Raw genomic sequence first — 22,674 nt, 5'->3', positions numbered from 1 at the left:
AGGCTTTTTCTAGGTCTATGCTTTTATCTCCACTGGGATTGCAACAGAATGGCAAACTGATGAATCCTGCAATCAGAGCTGATGATTTGGGGGATGGTCTTGGACCATCTGGACTTAAGTCACACTCTAGAAGAGGAGGACATGGAGTGCTTGATATTTCACACACAAATCTTACATCTTCTAAGGCTGAGGTTGACTTTCACATTCAAATAAAAATGTGAAAATGAATCGTGACTCTGCTATACGGAATATTATATCTAAATAAAAGTAACTCCCAAAGGCTTTGTTTCCTGGCTCATTTTGGGTAGATTTTTAATTAATTAAGGTCAATTTAACCAAATAATGAATATCTACATAGCCTCTCATTCCCTGGCCCAAGAGCTAGTGACGGTATTTCCCATTACACAAATAAAAATGTAAACAAAATTTCAAAGGAAAAAAAAAAAGGAAAATAAAAGAATGTTAAAAAGAAATACAAATCAAAGAAATTTATTGGTGTTGACAAAAATACATAATACAGAAACCAAAACAAAACACAACAGAAACAAAACCAGAAACCCCAGCCTAGTGGGCCCATGTGCCTGATGTACTGACAGTGTGCCGACCCAGACTCCCCCAAAGCATGGCACTTAATTCATGAGGACCTCCATCTGCACCAGCCTCGCATTGGTGTCCCCAGACGTTCGGTATGGTATCATTCCAGCAAAGGTAATCAGGGTGCGGGCTTGACTTCGGAGTTGCTGAGAGAGAAGGGAAGGAAGGGAAGGAAATCGGTTAACTTTCGAGTCAGGGCACTATTCCATATTCTTCCATCCTCTATCCCAGCGTGTCAGGGACAGATCCCTGATGGGTGGATGACAGTCATACCCTCCTCTGTCACATTTCTTCAACATGACACAAAGTTAACAAAGCTCGTCCCCCGAGGCCCCTGTTCCACAGGCATCCAAACCCATCTATTAAGCAAAAAGCAGATGGGTTTGCCAGGCAAGCCGCCTCGCCCCAACACATTTGGCTAGCTTTTGACACAGCCCTGAGCTTCAGAACTGCCTGCTCCAATCTTCTGAGCCTCTCTCTCTGGCTGGTTTCTGTCCATCTGCTTTCACAGGGATCTGACTCTCCAGAGCCCCATGAAGCCCTTGTAACACCGGAGGCAAGGGCTGTGACTGTGCAGTCCCAATCCAGCTCTCTTCCTCCCATGCATCTTTCCTCTTCCTTCCTTTCATTTCTCCTGTTTCTCCCTTCCTGACATACATGTTTAGCCCTTCTTTCCCCAGGCAACAGTATTTATGGAATTCCTGGATTGTTCAGGAGGGAAAAAGATGGCCCTACAAATTTAAACCAAATCTGGACTAGAAAGGGAGAATCTACCACCAACACCTTTCTGGACTAGTAACAAGAATTTAAAGAAACACTGAAGAGTCATCTACTAGGCTTACTTAAGGACCATTCCAGAAGAAAACGGAAAAGCAAATGCTTTTTACCTGATGTGTAAAACAAACTAGCGAGTATATGTCCTTATTAATGTCCAAACAAAAAGAAATCTGACTTTGTGATGTGAATATCCACTGTATTTTCTTTAGAAGTGAATAAAAGGGCTCTCATTAAATGAGCTCTAGGGATGTTCAAGTAAAAGGATTCACCCCCTTACTAGGCAGCATCTCACTTTAAACCATGAAACCAAGGACGTCAGTGGGCTTGCAGACTTCTTGGGCACACAGCTTTTATATATAACCTCTTACTTAATCCTATCCCTCCCTACCTTTCAGAAAAAGAAAGAAAAAGGAGAGTGGTGGGCAAAAGGAAGGCAGGAGAATGATCTTCAGACATGAGACATGGCCTGCCAGGGGACCAGCTCTTCTCAGTGGGCAAGCCCCACTGAACTGTAAGCAGCACACAGAGCACCAAGAAGTATCCACCATCTCAATACTCACATTCACAAACATCACTGCACTGGGTTTCTATCATCAAAAAAGATTCCTGCCAAATGGTGGGCACCATGAACCCACCGCTGGCACATCTGACATTTAGACTCCTATCTGTCTGGGGTAGGGAGAAGACCAGCAAATGCTCTGGTGCACACCTGGATGGGCTGACCGCTTCAGTGGACCACTCTTGAGCACTGTTACCCACATTCCTAAAGGTGGAAATTTCCGCCATCTTTCACTAAGCAAAAGTTTTGTCAACAACAATGCCTGTGGGGTCACAGTGGAAAGAGCTCACAGACATCTTGGAGGCAGAAGACAGATCAAGGCTTCTTGGCTGTCAAAACCAGGTCTGATGTTAGACACTGAGATGCTGAGAGTCTCATCAAAAATTAAGTGGAAAGGTTAAAGGAAAGGTAATTTTAAAAAACACTATTGTGGGGCCGGGAACGGTGGCTCACATCTGTAATCCTAGCACTTTGGGAGGCCGAGGTTGGGGGATCTCTTGAGCTCAGGAGTTTGAGACCAGTCTGGGCAACATGGTAAAATTCCATCTCTATATAAAGTACAAAACTCAGCTGGGTGTGGTGGTGCGTACCTGTAGTCCCAGCTACTTGGGAGGGTGAGGTGGGAGGGTGGCTTGAGCCCAAGAGGTAGAGGTTGCAGTGAGCTGAGATCGTGTCATTGCATTCCAGCCTGGGCAACAGAGCCAGGCCCTGCCTCAAAAAAAAAAAAAAAAAAAGGAAACACCACTGGACTGTCCCCTTATGGTTTAATTGGGTCAAAAAATACCTTTGCTCTTTTTTTTTGTAATCAGACTACATATGCTGTGAGCCCCAGGGTTCTAGCTACCTGGACTCCACTTGACCCATGCACTGCTGGAGGTCCCACAGGCAGCAGAAAGGGCACAGGTGTCAGAGAGACCCAGCCTCCAGACATGGCCCCTTCACCTACCTGCCACCTGAGGGCAGTTGCTTCCCAACTCCACAGCTCAGTTTCCTCAGCTGTGAGAGGGGATAAGATGCTGTCCTAGTTACCTCTCTAGGGTCACTGTGAACACAGGTGACAGGAGAAACAAGAGTTCACATTAATGTGTTGATCAAAAATAAAGTATGGTTTTAATAAAAGTGTTCACTAATGAGCTAGGACTAACAAAATAAACTTATCTTTTAAAATGTGCAGGAAGTTCTTATGGAGTCAACTAGAAATTAGCATTCTGTTTGATTTGTTAAAAGGTAAGATTTGCAGACCTAGCACATCTTTTTATTTTTTTGAGCTTGAGAAGAGCAGCAATCCCTTTAATATTTGATTTCCTCTGGGAGCCTCCTAACACGAGATTTATCCAGCTGCCAGGTACTGAGGAGAAAGAGCAGTTTTGGGTCATGTGGTCTCATAAGAGTGCAACGGATTCCAAACCAGAAAGGTGGTGCTTAGCAATGTTTCTCGTGAATGCTGGGATCTTACAGAGTCGCGGTCCTCGATGACTCGCTGGGGCCTGGATGACGAGGATGGACTTGTCCCCTTGAGCCTCTTAAACTGTGTGAACAAGATGTTCATGGTGGCAAGAAGCACTTCTGAGAGGTTGTGCCTGATCTACATAGAGAGAAAAACAGAGTAAAGAAAAAGAGCCAAGCCTTTGGGGCCAACCACAGATGGAGGGAGGGTGGGCTGCTCCAGGCAGGCCTGGTTGCATCACTCCTCACCATTGCCAGGTAGAGAGCCACACAGTCACCCAAAAGGAGCTGATGGCACTGAAACGTCAAGTGTGAGAAAAAAACCCAAGCAATACTGCTCAGGTCAGGTGGTTACTGTTCCTGCTCTTTTATGCTGTTTTTCCCTTAGGGGCAGCAAGCCAAAAGCATGCTGACATCTGGTTAGCATTAGGCTTAGACTGGCCAGCAGAGTGGCTGCCATTAAATAATTTGAACTTGAATGTCAGGAGGTACAGGTGCACACGCTACTTCTCCACAGTCCCTACCACTCCTCACTCTCTCAAACTCACTGGGCTGTTTCCACTGGATCTGCATGACCCTACCAGAGTCCTTGGGAGTGTCTACAAGGCCAGGCCCTGGTGTACCACTTTAATCCCTGATGCAATGAAGGATGCATTCAAGGAAAGGCTAGAAATAACAAAGGAGCAAGTGGCTAAGGGTAGAAGCCACAGCAGGTATAAAGGGAAGGTCAGCAAGGGGCAAGACCTTCTGAACTGTGTGTACCACAGCAGTCAACATCCCTCTTCATGTGCAGAACTGGCCTTACTCCTTTCTCTGAAACAGAAACTTTTTTTTTTTTTTTTTTGAGACAAAGTCTCCCTCTATCGCCCAGGCTGGAGTGAAGTGGCGCAATCTCGGCTCACTGCAACCTTTGCGTCCCGGGTTCAAGCGATTCTCGTGCCTCAGCCTCTGGAATAGCTGGGACTACAGGCATGCGTCACCACGCCCGGCTAATTTTTGTATTTTTTAGTAGAGACGGGATTTTACCATGTTGGCCAGGCTGGTCTCGAACTCCTGACCTCAGGTGATCAGTCCGCCTCAGCCTCCCAAAATGTTGGGATTATAGGCGTGAGCCACCGCACCTTGCTGGAGACATTTTATAAAAGGCATCTGCTCAATGAGGAAGAATTGTAAACTGAAAGACCACTAGTGACATCCCAGAGCCAGGCAGCTGGTTCTAGAGTCTATAGTGTCGACAGCTGAGTTAAGTGTTTGTAGTTCTAGAGAAGAATTTACCTGGGCCACACACTGGAATGACTGGGGGAGGTCTGGGCTGCAGCAATCAGGGAAAACAGAATCTCTGGGGTCTAGGCATAAGGGTTTTTAGAAACTTTTCTAGAGATGCCAGTATGTAGCCCAGCTGAGCACCCTAGGCTAGATGCTGGCAATATGCTAGAAACCCAACAGACAGTGGCTCTGGGGCTTATGGGGTGATAGCTTAGTCCACGGTCACTGCATTTGCTTCTTTAGACAAAACGGATTGGCTGGGCACGGTGGCTCACGCCTGTAATCCCAGCATTTTGGGAGGCCGAGGCGGGCAGATCACGAGGTCAGGAGATAGAGACCATCCTGGCTAACACGGTGAAACCCCATCTCTACTAAATATACAAAAAATTAGCTGGGCGTGTTGGCGGGCGCCTGTAGTCCCAGCTACTCGTGAGGCTGAGGCAGGAGAATGGTGTGAACCCGGGAGGTAGAGCTTGCAGTGAGCCAAGATCGCACCACTGCACTCCAGCCTAGGCAACAGAGTGAGACTCCTCCGTTTCAAAAACAAAAAAAAACAAAAAAAATCCCAAAACAGATAAGGGAGGGCAAAGGTGGCAGTGAATCATGATGTGTTTCATGTACCCAATGGAACTACTTAAAGATGATCAGAGTTAAGCACTAAAATACCCTCTAGCACAAGCGGATAATAGAAGAATTAAACCAGACTTCACAGGATCAACCAGAAACCTGTTTCTCCCAAGAACATGTCAATCACTGAAGTGACTGTATTTTCTCAATTAGGAATTCAGACAATAATCTGATGGGGATGTATGCACTCACAGAAAAGCCAGGCCAAGGTATCTGAAAGGGAACCACTCTGGAAAACTCAGTCTGGATAGTTACTGTAACTAGAATTCTTAAAGCTATTAGGTACAGGAAAAGAAAAAGCTTTTGGTGGAAGTGGGGAAAAAGGAATTCCACAACTCAGGAGGAAGGAACTTACTTCATCACTGAAATTTCTGAAGGCAGCCACTCTCTCTTCCACACTTTCCTGATTCAGGGGCACCAGCTTCAAGCGCTCAATGATCTGTTTAAAACAACCACCGGCCCCATGTAACACAACCATCACAGTCATTTCATCTCTCTACATGTAAAGTCAGCACCTCACATACCCCAAAGGGCTTCTTCATAGAAAACGCCATTCCTCCTTGTACACACAAGGGCTTTGATTCTAACTAGCTAGACATTTCCTGACACAATTTTTAAAATTCTGAGATTGCAAATTACTTTGAGAAACTTATCTGTTTTCAGATTAAAGGGGAAAGGAATAGGGAAAAAAAAAAAAAAAAAAAGCCACACAGGAAACTCCTTTTAAGTCCCAGGATTGTACTTGTCCTTCTTCATACAACAAACATACTGGCAAGAGCTCCTTTGTTTTAAGTAAATTCCATGAAGTGTTTTGAATTTTCGAGGGTGTACATTAACCTGCATTTCAAACACCTTTCCTGAAACTTACATCAAAAGCTCTATCAATATGACCACTATGATACTCGTCAAAAAAGGTGATCAAGTCCAAAAGAAGATAGAACGTGGAGTCCACAAATTTATTTGCGCTTATTCCTTGAGCCCTATACCTGAAAGACAAAAACGGGGTGGGGGTAGTAAGAGTGTATCAGGAATTTCTGTGTAATCCGTAACAGTGGAATAGCATTTAAAAAGACAGTGGGGTGTGGTGGCTCATGCCTGTAATCTCAGCTACATGGGAGGCTGGGGCGGAAGGATTGCTTGAGGCCAGGAGTCAGAGACCAGCCTGGACACACAGCGAGACCCCATCTCCACAAAATATTAAAATATTAACTGAGTGTGGTGGTACATGCCTGCAGTCCTAGTTACTCAAGAGGCTGAGGTGGGAGGATTGCTTGAGCCCAGGAGTTCAAGGTTACAGTGAGCTATGACTGCACTACTGCACTCCACTCCAGCCTGGGTGATACAGGGAGACCCTGTCTCAACATACAAAAAAATGTATAAAAAGCATCAAAACCTCCTGAGCTCTCTGGGTGAAGTTAATTAAAGAGCGTAAAATGGTGTTTATTTTGAAACAGCCAAGCACTGATAGTGGATGTGGTATGAATCCACCTACAGGTAACTCCACCACATGAAGCGTGGTTCTCCAGCCTTGATCATCATCTCAGCATCCAATCTTCATGAAAGGTGGGAGGTCGTGATGGGCAAAAAGCCGAGCGGCCCTCACTGGGGATTGTTTGCTAGGTGGAGATATCTCATTTACCAAAGAATGTTCTTTTTTGTTACCCCGGGAAGGCACCCCAAACCCAGTTTTCTCTGGGTCATTTTACTAGGAATATCTACAGAGAGCGCAAAAAGTAATGTTGTTAGCCTCAGCCTGGGACTTAAACTGTTAGAAGTCTGATAATTTAGTTAACTCACTGGGGATCCAGGTAGTCTGAAACACTGGCCACGACACCTCTAAGAATCTCCCCCATCCAACCATCACTAGCTTTGGTCTTGAATGCCTTTGAGAGGGCTGATGAAAGTATACAACAGTATATAGGCGAGCATAATGCTTAAAATTATGCTTTATGTGCATGATTAAAATACTGAGATGCCCTTTCATACCCATTTCTTTGGCAAAAATGTTAAGTTTGATAGTACCAAGTACTAGTCCTGATGCGGGCACAAAGGAACTCACACAGTGCTGGTGGCATGGTGAGTTAGTAGAACCACTTTGGAAAGCTGTCTGCTGTTACCTAGTAAAGCTGAACATGCATTTGGGTGGGCATAGGTGGCCTGGCACTGGCAGTGGCACCCTCAGGGTCCCATGGAGCCAGCTCCTGGCTTACCGTTCGGCAATGGAGAGTGCCATGTTCTTCAGCCTCTCCTTGTTGGATTGCGGGGCACTGATCTGGGGGACGACAGGGCTCAGCAGTTTGTTCATCAGCTCCAGTACCTTGTCAGCATTCTGCTCAAGTTTTTAAAATTAAGGAAGCAATCAATAAAGTAATCAATAAAAGGAACAACTATATAATGCCCCCTACCCACCAAAGAGAACTTTCTGGGGTGATGGATGGAAATGTTTGGTATCTTGATCTGGATGGTGGTTACAAAGATATACGCCTATCAACAATTTGTCAAGCTATACACATAATTGTTGCACATTTTTCTACATCTTAATTATACCTCAATCAAAACATTTTTTACCGCCTCCCAAGTTCAAGCAATTCTCGTGCCTCAGCCTCCTGAGCAGCTGGGATTACAGGCATGCACCACCATGCCTGACTAATTTTTATATTTTTAGTAGAGACGGGGTTTTGCCATGTTGGCCAGGCTAGTCTCGAACTCCTGGCCTCAAGTGATGCACCTGCCTTGGCCTCCCAAAGTGCTGGGATTACAGGCGTGAGCCCCTGCACTTGGCCTATAGCTGTTTTTTTGTCTACTTTTCTCAGTTGATAAAGGAGAGAATGTAATCTTGTTTAGGTCATAGAATCCTTAGCAGTTATCATATGTTCTTAAGTCATCATTTGTTCTTTGGTAGAAACATGTATTCTAGTCCTCTCAAAACGCCCAGCTGTGGTCTTATTTTCTTTCACTCCTTCCTGCACACTGATGTGGTCTTATTTTCTAACACCACTGTTCCCCAGTGTGTCTGTGGCTGCCAGGGTCAGCATAATGTCATTTTCAACAGTGGCTTCACCATCGAAATGGATGCTAATTCTGCTGCCAAGTGAGACAACAGTTCAATGCCTGCAGGACATCCTTTCAATATGTTGTTTGGTCAGAAAAATCTTATGGGCAGAAATAATGCTGTAAAATGGGCATTCTGTCCTGACTGGACCATTAACTGTCTAAGCACTAGAGCAAATGCCTCTGCAGGGAGGGTGCTGCAACAATGACACTGTCCAAGTGGCTGCACATTTAATGCCAAAAGGCCAGCAGACCTGTGAAGTGCAGAAGAAGGAAGTGGGCACACTTTACCTTGGCAAGGTCATACAGCTTTGCTGCCTCTTCAAACAGTCCTTTATTTTCTGCCACGGAAGCAACTTTGTTGATAATAGGCTTTGTGTCACTAGTAAACTTATCTATGACTCCAGGCTGACAAGACAAATTATGGAGGGGGAGGAAGAGAGAGACGGGTGCACAGAGCTATTATTTTAAACACAGAGAAGCAATTAGGATCCAAAAAATACTTCAAGTGAAATTGCTTGCCCTGGGCAACGCATATATTTCATCAGCCAGACTCTGGCTTTCTTTTTTTTTTTTTTTGAGACGGAGTCTCGCTTTGTCACCCAGGCTGGAGTGCAGTGGCGCAATCTCGGCTCACTGCAAGCTCCGCCTCCCAGGTTCACGCCATTCTCCTGCCTCAGCCTCCCGAGTAGCTGGGACTACAGGCGCCCGCCACCACACCCGGCTAATTTTTTTGTATTTTTAGTAGAGACGGGGTTTCACCGTGTTAGCCAGGATGGTCTCGATCTCTTGACCTCGTGATCCACCCGCCTCGGCCTCCCAAAGTGCTGGGATTACAGGCGTGAGCCACCGCGCCCGGCCGACTCTGGCTTTCTTGAAGATATAAAGTCCTATTAAAACTATAAAAGAGACCAAGGAAACTACACATGAAAGGGCAGACTTACTAGAAGCACAGAGGAGTCAGCAATAAGACATCTGTGCTTTCTAATTTTCCAAAATGACCCAGAGAGTCAGTGAAATCAATGATTTTAAATTTGCTGATAAGTAGGAACTAGAGAGAAAAATCAGGAGGCTTAGAAAAAATATCTGAAAGATTTTGGATTTGCTTTCTAAGACAGATGGCAAAAGGAACTCAGTGCTGAAAAAACACACAGCAAGTGGTAACGGGACATTTCTTTCTTTTTTTTTTTTTGAGACGGAGTCTTGCTCTGTCTCCCAGGCTGGAGTGCAGTGGCGTGATCTCGGCTCACTGCAAGCTCTGCCTCCCAGGTTCACACCATTCTCCTGCCTCAGCCTCCCGAGCAGCTGCGACTACAGGCACCCACCACCATGCCTGGCTAATTTTTTTGTATTTTTAATAGAGACAGGGTTTCAGCGTGTTAGCCAGGATGGTCTCGATCTCCTGACCTCATGATCTGCCCGCCTCGGCCTCCCAAAGTGCTGGGATTACAGGCGTGAGCCACCGCGCCCGGCTGGTAACAGGACATTTCTTAAAAAAAATCACCATCACCACTCAACAGCAACTAAATGGTCAGGAGAGCATGAGAGAGGCCTTAGGCACCCTGGGAGAATGAAGGCAAGTGCATAACATCTCTTCCTGGCCATTCTGCTTCTCCACTAGTGCTGGACTCTCAGGGCTAGACCAGGTCAAGGTGGCTGGACCAGGTTGAGGTGACTTGCCCTGCCACTTGGGAGGTAGCAGAGGATAAGGTCTTATCTATGTTTCTAGCTCTGTCAACTCACATACAGTAGGAGCCTCCTGGCCCCAGTGCAGCCTGTTAAAGAAGAAACTATGCAAAGCGCTCAGCACAATGCCTGGTGATTGTCACTGCCCAATAAGCAAGGCCACTGTCATCAGCACTGTCACTTGCCTTTCTTCTGAGGTAAATGGTGTGAGCAGTGTAAGCTCATCTACAGATTACTGGGTCCAAATCACTCATTTTTACAAATGAGAAAACTCAGTCCCTGAGGGGCAAGTGACTTTCCAAGGGCCACAGGGAGATTCAGGGTCATGACTGGTCTCTGACAACAGGACCTCTGACCCTCCTGCCATGACAACCAATGGGCATAGTGAGTCCTGAAATCCCTCACGCTTCCAGAAGTATTTCCAGGGTCACTGTGGAGTTCAAAGCCCTTGGAAACTGCATTTTGAAGGAGGTCAAGTGCACGTCTAACTTTCCCATCTTGGGAGAATGGGTGCAGTAATCAATTTCTTTTCCTTGCATGTTTTCTGAGCCAAGAATGGCAGAAATGTATAATAGCATTCTCAGCTCAAAAAATGACAGGCATGAACAAATGAATATTCTGAACATAATAAAAAAGCTATGTAATCACAAATTAACATATTTTAAGGAGATATAAGTGTGTGTAAAACCAAGGTCATCATTTGGGCCCATAATTTTCATTCCATTTTTTAAATTAAGCAACTCTGTTCAGATTTGCATCTTTAGTACCTTGAATCTTAAAATCTAAGTGTATTTTTTGATATTTATAAATCCCCAATGGCTAACGAACATTTCTCTAAGGATGCATTTAACTCACCTTTCTACTTCCGTCATTCTCTAGTTTCCCAAGAATCATATCGAACTGTGGAAGGAAAAAAGTTTACTCAAATTATTGGACAAAGATATAAACATACTCCATAAGTCTTCAGAGAAAAAAGAGGGGAATCAAATGGGATGAATGGGATAAGTCTTAGGCAAACTAAAAATCAGTGTGACTGAAATAAATATTTTCATTGTTAGAAACCAAAGAAACTCCAAAAACTCCCTAGGCCTTATCCACCACAACCATATTGAAGTAAACACGCAATACGGAATGAGCATGGGACATGCACACTGAAAACCATGGGGAGGAGAGAAAAGGAAACCCACTCACCTCTCGGCTTTCAATCACAAGCTCACTCACACAGCGCAGAAACATGTTTTCTCCTTGACTATCTTTCTCATCCCTGTAAGGGAAAAAAACAACTCAGTTTCCAGTCTGGACATGAGGTCTCTAATAGTCATTCTCAGAATGGCAGAAATTGAAACTAGCTGAAGTAAATCGTCAAAAGCAAATGTTACCTGAGGAAATAGAAGTACTGGAGGGCCTCCCTTGGGTCCGTGGACTCAAACTTCCGGGTGTACAGCATGAGGAGCCGCACAAAGTTCAGCCGCCGCATGCAAGGAGGGTCACCAGGCTCGTGGCTGACTGCATTGTGGGGGTCAGAATGGGTCACAACCACACTGCCCCTCTGACCCATGCAACCCAGAAACTATGGAAGCTGAATCCACAGACCCAGCAGCATCTACTCCTGCAGCCCAGTCAATGTTTGCTAATATAAGCTTTGGCCAGTCCCTTTTACCATCCTATCCTCAATTCGTCCCCAGGCCCAGAGTGGAGAAAACAGCACTTTGCCATAAATTACTAATATGCTGGTCTTTGAATGAAAACATAATCCAACTGACGATTATGGCATGTGCTCTGGGATGACTTTGCTGCAACAATAAGGAACCCGCAGCCATTCATCCACATTTACTTCCTCTCTCTCCCCTGACTCTCTCATCCCAGGCAGGTATGCACATGCCTGGCTGGGGTTTCCAATGTCATTAAAGCCAGCCCTAATGGGAATCAGACCCATAACTCTAGGGGCTGCTTCTTCAGCATTTTCCAGGCAATCAGATTGGCCACAAAGCTAGTACTTTGAACATCACTTTATATACTTAACTTCCAAGGGAATACTAATGCTGGGGGGTGGGGGGGAAGCAGGAACCCTTAACACTAATCATCTAAAAAGCTCAACTGTCCACATGCTCTAAAATGACTGGTACCCTTTGCTCAAATCCTTATTGGTTGTGGTTTTGTGGCCACCGTCGCCCAAAGGGGGACGTGCTGTGGTTACATTACTGTCAATCCAATCCCAAATACTCACGGAGCTGAGCACTCTGTCCAGAGGACTTTAAAAGCAGCTTCAGCTCAAACAGCACCAGTGCTACATGGACAGCATGGCAGCGCAGCCGCTCCATGCGGAAAAGAAAGGCAACTGCTGCTTCAAACTGCGCTGTCAGGAACAGGACTTGGAAGTAGAGGAAGGGTTGCTGGTTCACCGTAAAGTGGGACTCGCCTGGGAGAGAGGAGAAGAGAGGAGATAAAACCAACTCAGAAAGAAGGGGCTCACTGGTGGCCCAACCCCCAGGCAGCAGCCCTGTGAGCCCACAGGACTTGCTGGACAGGAAGACTGAGTCTGAATTGATCAAGGGGGCCCTGAATACAGTAAACTGCCATGTGAAATGTGACCTGGCTCCTCCACCTTCTCTAGACCTCATAACATTACTGGAAACTGTGACTGTGCTGTAAAACTCCAACTGCTTGCATTAGGTGGGAGAGAAACAGAGCTAAGGACCTTAAAACGGACCACAGAGAGTGTTTATCTCCTTTACCCTGTTAAGTCACTCAAGGAGAGAAATGAAGATTTCAAAGGAGTTTCAGTTTACTCACAGTCACAGAAATCTGAATGCAACAACTGGTAACCACTATTTGGAATCTTCTTTTCTTCTCAGTTTTTAAAAAATACGGGAAAAAAGAAGAAAGGCTGTTTCTCTCTCCTTTGTGCTCAGATCTAGTGACCGGTACGATCTACTAGGAAGCAACAGCTAAGTCTTCTTTGTCTCTCCCTGAGCATATGTCTACTAGAACAGTTCAAAGAATTAGAGAAAACAGATTATTGTGTATGACCATATAAGTTTTATGCATTTCTTAAGGCCACATGCCCTTTATTTGAATTTGGAATGGTAGTTTTGTTGTGTTTTGCCTTGACAATCTATAGGAGTTTTGGAAGAAAGACAAAAGTTCAGAGATGAAAAATTTTCCCAGAGGAAAACTGAAGTAGTCACCTTAAGTGGACAAGAGAAGGGAAAGGTGGTTATGTCCAGAATCTTACCATAGTCTTCCAACAACTGCTTCTGGAACTGTGAGAGAGTGAGCCTGTCTTGTGGGGAGCTGGTGCCATCGTCGTCAAAACACACTTGGTTCAACTAAATCCCCAAGAGAAACACATGCATTGGTACAAATGACACCCTGAGCCACATGCACAGAGTTGTAGCTGTTCAGCAGCCATGCTCAATGATGTCAGCTGGAAGCTGTGTTTAAGGCTATGGTTATGAGCTGGGAATTACACAACAAAAAAATGGGGACAGGAGACGAGGAACCCACTGGTCCTGATCACTGTATCGGCATCACACATTAAGCAGGTAAAATCTTTGCAGAGACATGAGCACAGAAAAGGGGTAAAGCCCTATGTGGGCAGGGGAAACAGTGCCTACCTTCAGCCACAGGTAATCCTCAGTTTTGTCCGCCACTTCACTCTGGTTGTCGGTGACGTCACATCTGCCAATGATACAGTACACGGCCCGCTTGTAGGGATCTGTATTGTTCCTGAGGGCCCTACGGTAATGCAGCCGGAGCTTGTTTTCCGTAGCTGGGGACAATCTACAGACATAAGGGAACAGACAGATAGATACATACTCAATAAAGATCCTCAAGGGCATCTGAAAGCGTCCCAGGTCCCAAACACATAAAAGCAGGGAAGCCTTCCTTCATCCGGGGTAAGAGACACTGTCTCTGCCCCATCCCCTCCCCTCGGTACCATCGCTTTAACCTGACTTGCAACTACCTGCACCTGTATCTATTGGCCTGCCGGTTTTCTATTTGCTGAGGCCTTCATGGGCAGGTGAGAAATGCCAGGGAATTAAAACTCCATTGCACAACCCTGCAGCACTCAAGCAGTGATGGACAGGAGTGAATCCTTCCCTTAACTGTCTTAGCCCCTCTCTGGCCTCCACACTCCCTTATTCATGTGAGATCACCTCCTAAATAAACAACTTGCACTCAAATCTCCTTCTGGGGGAACCTTAAGACATTAACCCTACTTTAAATTCTAACACGAGCAAGACAGGGGCTTCTGGTTTGAGGCAATCTCTTGATATGACATTATTAATGCTGCCAAGAAAAGTATCCTAGTTTTTCACAAGTACAGCTACAGTAACTGCCATCATTTCTTCTACATACATGTACATATATATAACCTCAGTTTGAGTATGAGCTTAAGTCCAATTACATTAGCAAAATCCAAGGAAAATTAATGCTTAGCAGTTCCTTAATGCAAGAGAACTTAAAGACTTAATGAATCAATTCAATGATTATATTTCAATTTTACTAACTTCTAATTCTAGCCTTTAAGCTACGAAGTACATGACAACATATTTTCATATTGGTTGACCAAAAAAGCATTAAGTGTTAACAAGTGTAACTTTTAAAAAGTCCCATTTTATAAAGCATCCTTGATGTGCCTTAGATTTACAGAATAAGTCAAATCATGCTCCTGAACCTGGCCCTCCTTGTAGGAACAGAAAAATTCCCAAACACAGATGCATGCATGCCTAGACATCAGTGTCAGAATGGGGCATTCTTTTAATGTTTTCACTCCTTATTCCCAAGAGAGTTCTATTTGCTTTCAAAACTTCCTTTTTCCCCCAAGCAGAAACTTGTTTTGGGCCCGTCCAGGGAAAAGAGAATAATGACAGTGAAGGTTGCCCCTTTGATTCTGCATGGCTGCCCCTGGGTGTGCCACCTCATTCACCATACCTTCTGTCCTTGCTGTTCATGTACTCCTGGAACCAGGTTTTAAACTCTCCCAGCTGGTGCTGGGCTCGATTAACTACCTGTGAAGCGGCAAGCAGGTCTCCACAGCGCATGCAGTAGTAAATTAGTGCCCACACAGGATGGCCTTCCACCTCTCCATCCTAAAAGAGGAACAGTTAAGTGCTCAAAATAAACAAGGAAAAGCTAACTGCTTTCATATGTGCTAAAACCAAGCTAAGCCCCTCTCCTTTATAATATGTCACTTAATCTTCAGAACAGCTCCCTGCAGTGAGAACCATTAACAGCCTTTTCCTGTTTTACAAACAAGGAAACTGAGGCATGGAGGGGTTAAGTCATCTGTTCAAGTAAGCTGTTAAGTGGCAATATGGCTCCAGAGCTTTTCCTCTGAAGTGCTATGTACCCAACTTGATCCAAAGCCACCCTGTGGTTTTTCCATGGAATCCCAGGGGCCCATAGTAACTGGGTGATGTTCTTTTGTGATAATATATACACATGCACTCCTACAATCCCACAAAGCAAAGGCTAAAGATGTCACTGACCAGTAAGTGACTATCCTTATAGTACTCAAGTTTATAAAACGTCATAAACATTTTACTCAGTATCTTGGTGTCAGGTACTGCTGGGCACTGGGGATCTGAGAGACAGCTCCGTTCCCACTCTCTGAATACTACAGCTTATTTATCCCAAGTCTGGTTTTGCCATTTGTCTGCACAGCAGCCTGCGCTTACGCTTCTGTCTTTGCTTTTCTTCAACTCCTCCAGAAGTAGACTTCAGGCCTCCTATCTTGGCACTTCCACCCTTCCCTCAACAGGACTCTTTCTAAAACCCAGATCTGAACTTGCCCACTTAAACCCCTTTGAGCTATTTAAGTCCAAAGTGCTGGGCCTGGCACTTAAGGCCTTCACTAGTGGGCCCCAAGCTTGCCAAGCCCTACTGTGCACCCAGTCCTCCAGATACTCTCTCCTGCCTCCATGCATTTGTGCATGTGTTACCTCCTCCTGGAATACTCTTTTCCAAAACTTCAGGTTGGTGAACTCCTATTCTTTAAGAGCAAGTGCGAATCTCACCTTCTTTATGCAGCTAATCTCCTCTGTATCCTGCCACCCTTTGCATAAGGCTCCAGTTTAGGGCTTTGCATTACTGTATGATAATCTCCCCAACTGGACCACGAGCTGAGAAGAGACCACATCCTAAAAACTACATTCAACTCCATTCTTCCAGCTGTTTTAGCCAAAAATCTCAGAAGTCATCCCTGACTCTGCCTCTCATACTCAAATCCATGTTGTTCTTCAGCAAGTCCTATTGGCTCAGCTTTCAAAACATGTCCAGAACCCAATGACATCTTCTCCATGCACTCTTCTCCACCCGGAGCTGAGCAACTACCACCATCACCTGGACTTCTGTACTATCAGCCTCCTAAGAGGTCTTTACCTTCTGTCCTCACCCCTCTCTGGTCCCATCTCCACACAGTAGTCTCCACAGATATCCTCATTTTAACTGAAAATGCCCATCTGAGGGAAACTGCTCTGGGGGTGTAACTGATCACACAGAGAAAGTTGTCAGTACCTGTAGTCCAGGCAAGGGAGCTGGCAGTTTAATGTTCAGGAAACTTCGAACCAATTGGTAAGTCCCAGGCACCCCGCCCAGCTGGGCCTGATGCAAATTTCCAAAGACAGTCACAAGGGTGTAATTCTTATAACTGGAAAAATTTTAAAGGAAAAAACAGGGAAGACTGAAAACATTTATTACACATCTCTATGCCCATATCCATGACATTACACTGTAGCTTGGAAGGGCAGGGCCTAGACTTCAAGCTCAATGCAGAAGAGGAAATAGTACATGCTTAATGAAGCAAACTACATTATTACTCAGTGGGCTGTGGATCACAGTAGATTTCTCATCACTGCGGAAACTCAAAAGAATCCCTGGAGGAACACAACTGTGGACTTCAAATACATTAAGGGTGGATATACAGAATAATAATTGCTCCAGCTCACAGCCTAATGTTCTGGTTGGTTCTTGTTAAACTTTTTATTTTGAAAACTTTCAAACCTACAAAAAATTAAAAGAAAGTTCAATGAATGCACATAACCTTTTACCTAGATTCACCAATTTTTAACATTTCTTTATGTTTTCTCTCTACACATACACATAACATTTTTCTCCCCTCAAACCCCTTGAAAATATGTTGTAAAAATCAGGGGCTACTTTATCCATAAATACCATATGGCTCTGAAGAACTAGGACCTTCTCCTGCCTAACCTCAGTATCATTATGATACCAAGAAACTTAACATTAATTTATTATTATCAAAAATATAACCCACGTTTCTTAATAGTGTCCTTTACAGTTTTTAAATCCAGAATCTCATCAAGAAAATACAATTGTCAAGCCACTTTCCCTTAATCTAAGATAATTCCATTAATTCTACCACTATTTTTGTCTTTCATGACAATGATTTTTTTTTTTTTTTTTTTTTTAAGAGGCAGGGTCTTGCTGTGGTTCCCAGGCTGGGATGCAGTGTCTATTAACAAGTGCCCTTATTTTTTTTTTAGATGGATTCTCACTCTAGTCGCCCAGGCTGAAGTGCAGTGGCATGATCTTGGCTCACTGCAACCTCTGCCTCCTGGGTTTTCAAGCATTTCTCTTGTCTCAGCCTCCCAAGCAGTTGGGATTACAGGCGTGGGCCACCACGCCCAGCTAATTTTCGTATTTTTAGTAGAGATGGGGTTTCACCATTTTGGCCAGGCTGGTCTCGAACTCCTGACCTCAAGTGATCCTCCCGCCTTGGCCTCCCAAAGTGCTGGGATTACAGGCATGAGCCACCATGGCTGGCCCACAAGTGCCTTTAAAGCACTCTACTGCCTCGAACTCCTGGGCTCAAGCAATCTTCCCCCCTCAATCTCTTGAGTAGCTGGTGCTAGAGGTACACGCCACCATGCTCAGCTGGACACTGACCTTTTATTTATAGAGTCCAGTCCAGCTGTCTGGTAGAATATCTTGTAAGCTGGATCATTATTTGATTCAGGTTCAATTTTTTTGCCAGTAGCCCTACATAGCTAATGCTGGCACTTCCCACTGAATCCCACAATGAAGCAGGTAGTAGGTTTGCTTCTTTATTGGTAACACTAGATATGATTCACTTGCTTGAAAGATGTCCACCAGATTTCTCCGTTACAATTTATTATTCTCTTTGTACTTAATAAGTAGTCTGTGGGGCAATACATGGAAGTCATGCAAGTATTCTATTCAACAATCTTTTACTCAACAGTTTTACTTTCCATTGATGGTCCTTGCTGCACCAGTTATTACACTGGTGGTCGCAAAATGATGATTTTTCTACCATTCCCTCTTCATTTATTTGCTAGCATGCTTCTTAAAATCCTCTGCAGTGGTTTTAAGTGTTTCCATACCAAGATTAAATAGTCCAATTCACAGATACCCAAATATGTGGTTAATGTAATAACTTTCTAAATATAATATGTTCTTGTCAAAAACAAGAGACTACCTCAAAAAGTCAGGTGTTCAACACCAGGTTAAGTAAAACAACAGAGAGAGTGAAACAACCTAAATCTTAATAACAGGAAACAGACTCAACAAAAAAATTTTTTTTTTCTTTTTTTTGAGACGGAGTCTCATTCCGTCCCCAGGCTAGAGTACAGAGGCGCCACCTCGGCTCACTGCAACCTCTGCCCCCCGGGTTCAAGCAATTCTCCTGACTCAGCCTCCTGAGTAGCTGGGAATGCAGGTGTGCACCATCATGCCTGGCTAATTTTTGTATTTTTAGTAGAGAAGGGGTTTCACTATGTTGGCCAGGATGGTCTCAATCTCTTGACCTCGTGATCTGCCCGCCTCGGCCTCTCAAAGTGCTGGGATTACAGACGTGAGCCACTGCACCCAGCCGACTCAATGAAATTTTATGCAGTTATGAAAAAAAATACACGTCAAGAACAGGGGGGAAAAAAGAAATATAACAAGGTAATAGGAGCCTCTAGATGGTATACGGGTCCTCCCCTCTTTTTTCACGTCTTATTTTTAGCATCTTCCAAAGTTTCTATAATAAGGATGTATCATTTTTATAATGAAAAACAAACAAAATTTAGCAAATGTTAATGAGTTCCCCATCATTGGAAGTTTTTTTTTTTTTTTTTAAGACGGAGTCTTGCTTTGTTGCCCAGACTGGAGTGCAGTGGCACGATCTCGGCTCACTGCAACCTCTGCCTCCCAGGTTCAAGTGATTCTCCTGTCTCAGTCTCCCAAGTAGCTGGGACTTGCGCCAGGTGCACACCACCACACCCAGCCAATTTTTGTATTTTTAGTATAATCGGGGTTTCACGATGTTGGCCAGGCTGGTCTTGAACTCCTGACCTCAGGTGATCCACCCACCTTGGCCACCCAAAGTGTTGGGATTACAGGTGTGAGCCACTGTGCCCGGCCTGGAAGTATTTATAAGCAGAGGTTGGATAAGAAATTGAGGAGTTCTGTAGCAGCCAGGACAAACAGATGCCCACTATGGTCTCTTCCTATTTGAATTAAGACAGTCCATGTGCTGACAAGGGCCTAAGCTGAAGAAGTCTAAATTCCTTGAGGGCTAAGAAATATATATCATGCCTCAAATCTTGGAATGTGGCAGGGAAGAGACAGACCAATCCTATATTTTCACAACATTTCAGCCTTGTAATTGAAAAATTATTTGGGACTGGTCTACTTTGCCATCTGGTGCATTACATCACTTGAACTATTATATGCATACTGTCAGTGAATCAGCAGCAGAGAAAAATATTTTAAAACTCAGTATAATTATTCTAAAATACCCCCTTTATCAAAGGTGACAATGAATGCTCACAAAAGATGCCATGAGAGAGTGATGCCACTAGAGTGAAAAATAAACTTAAGATTACAATTATGAACAGGAAATTCCCAAATAGCTCCAAGAAGCACCATTAAAGAAATTAAGATAATTTTTAAAACTAAACGAAAAGACTAAAAGAAATGGACTGGCTTACCAGCAATTTAAAACCAAGGAAAGCAGCCCAGTACCACTGGTGAAGTCAAGGACCAATGTTAAGGATTAGGGTGATCAAGAAAAAAGTAGTCATGAGCAGTCATACACTTACACTCATTGAAAAAAAATAAAAATTAAAAAAAATCCTAGGCCAGGCACGATGGCTTACGCCTGTAATCCCAGCACTTTGGGAAGCCAAGCCCAGTGGATCACCTGAGGTCAAGAGTTCAAGACCAGCCTGGCCAACATGGTGAAACTCCATCTCTACTAAAAATACAAAAATTAGCCAGGCATGGTGATAGGCAACCATGCTATTCAGGAGGCTGAGGCAGGAGAATCGCCTGAACCCCGGAGGCGGAGGTTGCACAGAGCTGAGATCACACCATTACATTACAGCCTGGGCAACAAGAGCGAAACTCCATCTCAAAAAAAAAAAAAAAAAAGCTGGGCATGGTAGCACACACCTCGGGAGGCTGAGGTGGGAGGACTGCTTGAGCCTGGGAGGCAGAAGTTGCAGCGAGCCCAGATTATGCCACTGCACTCCAGCATGGGTGACAGAGCCAGACCATCTTACAAAAAAAAAAAAAAAATTCCTGTAAGTTTTTATATAGTATAAGAAATTCTGACTCATTTTCCCGACTGGTAACAAATAAATGCTACTATGTATGTAGGTTCTTTATGGCTGAAGATTGATAAACCCAAAACTTAAACACAAAAATTCAGCCAACGCTTGGATGAATTATTTTATAAACCCTTTATTCCTATACTAGGAGAATAAAAATCCATTTTGAGCTCCAGATTTTTCTTAACCAGGGAATGGAAGCTAGTGAGTGTAATGTGTCTGATGGTGTTCATTTCAGTAGCTCTCATGTAATTAATACAGTATTTGGTATAAAAACCTATTCCCTGCTGTACCAAGTTTGAATTACCTCAGTAACATATAAGGAAATCTTCTGACTTCCTAATGAAGTATTGTTTTATTGACAAAAGGCGATCTTACTGCAAGGCTGCTGGCAGGTGCAGAGGCTGAGTGGCAAAGGCCTGCAATTTAGCAAGTGTATTCAACTTGGCTTTCTCTTCTCAGGCCAGCAGGGAGGGGCCCAGCACCCTGTCTCTAAAATAAAGAGATTCTATTGCACACTCATGACAACCCCTGCTGGCCAATTCAGAGTTGGAAGGAGTGTCCACAGGGAGGGATGATGGCATGGGTCCTACTAACGAAGGGAACAATATTTTGGGCACAAAGGCACTGCCACAAACCCCTCAGTGACCAGCTCTGATTGGTGAGGAGGTGGCAAAGAAACCCAGGCATAAATCACAGGCATTATCAGCTCGGAATGACCCTGACTTATGGGAATTAACCAAGTAGAGTCAGAACAAAAATAAGGGGAAAGGAGTTTTCCTAGGGTTTGAAGGTAGTAACATGCCTGGGAGTAAAATTAAAATGTGGAGAGAAAAGAGCCTAAGGAGTAATGGCTGAACCACATTAGAAAAAGATTATGACCTAAGGCACTACGGCCTTACGTATTAAGAGAGAGTGTGGAGAAAGAAAAAGGGAATTCGAACAGTGCTCATTTACCATGATTTTTTAACGTGTGATTTTTATACCACTGCAGAAACAGTCCTGGTAGGGAAGTGAAACAGGATTTCTGAAACAGGATTACAACTCTGAACCTTGTTCAATTTAACATAATAAATCTTAAATTATACCTACAGCACACTTAGCCTGAGGACAACTTAAGATCTGAGAAACAGCTGACTGCAAGGGATGTGAAAGCCAGCCCCACTGTGCAACTGCTGCCTTACCTCTGCTCAAGGTACGCCAAGGCCTGCCTGACAAACTCCATGCGCACTTCCACGCTGCTGCGGTTCTTCAGGGCATCAGTTGCCGGTGTCAACAACACATCTGTCATTTGTTTTACCATGGTCCACATGTCAGAAATGCTCTGCACATAAATGAAACTGCATGTGACAATGCTGCAGGGCCAGAGAAATTATCTAGCTCTTTGTGGCACTCTGACCTCCAAAGGGGGCAGAATGTGGTGGGGGATGAGGTTAATGTCATCTGTCTGTGACGGCTAGGCTTAAGCTCAGTGCAGAAGATGCGTCTCTGCTGGCCAGACTTCAGAGTTCCATCCACTGATGAGCACCCCTGCCCCTGCCCTGAGTTGGTTTTCAGATCAATTACTATTCCAGGTCTGACATAACCAAGTACATAATTAAAACCACACACAAGTCACGAGAACACTGAATCTCAGTGGGTTATCCCTTCAGAGACAAGGAATCCATTTATAATCATCCAAAGTTCTAGAAGTTTAAACTCAAAGAGCTGCATTTCAGTCCTTACAAGGTTATCTGAGTTTCTAAAGGCTTAAAATAAGAGTTTAACCTAATAATACAGGTTTTTGTCCTCCCAGAGACGCTCCAGGGGCCACCGCTCTTACCTTACTTGGTGAGCGTCACAGCCTCCCATTTTCCTTCCCACTCACTCCCTTCAAAAGACGCCTCCCAGGAAAGGAGCGGGTGTTCTTTCCTCTGTGTTACCACCACACAGCTGGGACTCCCTCTCCCCAGAATCCTTCTGCCTGTAAATCGCTCCTTAAAAACAACATGTTCCCTGAACCCTTGGCAATACTTTAAATGTATGAGTCCTTGCAGGATAGCACTGATTGGAGAAAAAGCAGGTTTATACTTGTTCCAAAGCAAA

At 44.3% G+C, this 22,674-nt stretch overlaps 1 protein-coding gene across 4 annotated transcripts in view; it reads right to left on the bottom strand.

Moving 5' to 3' along the window:
* Positions 1 to 473: 473 nt before the first annotated feature.
* NUP93 (nucleoporin 93) overlaps positions 474 to 22,674 on the bottom strand; it is a 112,724-nt gene continuing 90,523 nt past the window's right edge. For 3 of the 4 annotated variants that reach the window (XM_004057681.5, XM_055364296.2, XM_063700217.1), the window contains 15 exons: positions 21,774 to 21,913; positions 16,529 to 16,661; positions 14,945 to 15,102; positions 13,624 to 13,789; positions 13,242 to 13,335; positions 12,234 to 12,425; positions 11,386 to 11,512; positions 11,198 to 11,270; positions 10,862 to 10,906; positions 8,612 to 8,728; positions 7,480 to 7,598; positions 6,138 to 6,255; positions 5,625 to 5,708; positions 3,387 to 3,515; positions 474 to 740 (listed from right to left, as the gene is read on the bottom strand). In XM_004057681.5, the coding sequence (XP_004057729.1) occupies positions 630 to 740; positions 3,387 to 3,515; positions 5,625 to 5,708; positions 6,138 to 6,255; positions 7,480 to 7,598; positions 8,612 to 8,728; positions 10,862 to 10,906; positions 11,198 to 11,270; positions 11,386 to 11,512; positions 12,234 to 12,425; positions 13,242 to 13,335; positions 13,624 to 13,789; positions 14,945 to 15,102; positions 16,529 to 16,661; positions 21,774 to 21,913 (1,806 nt within the window). In that variant the 3' untranslated portion in view covers positions 474 to 629. The remainder of the gene's footprint in view (positions 741 to 3,386; positions 3,516 to 5,624; positions 5,709 to 6,137; positions 6,256 to 7,479; positions 7,599 to 8,611; positions 8,729 to 10,861; positions 10,907 to 11,197; positions 11,271 to 11,385; positions 11,513 to 12,233; positions 12,426 to 13,241; positions 13,336 to 13,623; positions 13,790 to 14,944; positions 15,103 to 16,528; positions 16,662 to 21,773; positions 21,914 to 22,674) is intronic. The other variant, XM_055364295.2, reaches the window with a different exon arrangement.

The sequence above is a fragment of the Gorilla gorilla genome, chromosome 18 (assembly GCF_029281585.2).
Source record: "Gorilla gorilla gorilla isolate KB3781 chromosome 18, NHGRI_mGorGor1-v2.1_pri, whole genome shotgun sequence".
Classification (NCBI taxonomy): domain Eukaryota; kingdom Metazoa; phylum Chordata; class Mammalia; order Primates; family Hominidae; genus Gorilla; species Gorilla gorilla.
The sequence above is the reverse complement of the archived record's forward strand: the minus strand, read 5'-3'. Positions and strand labels throughout refer to the sequence as shown.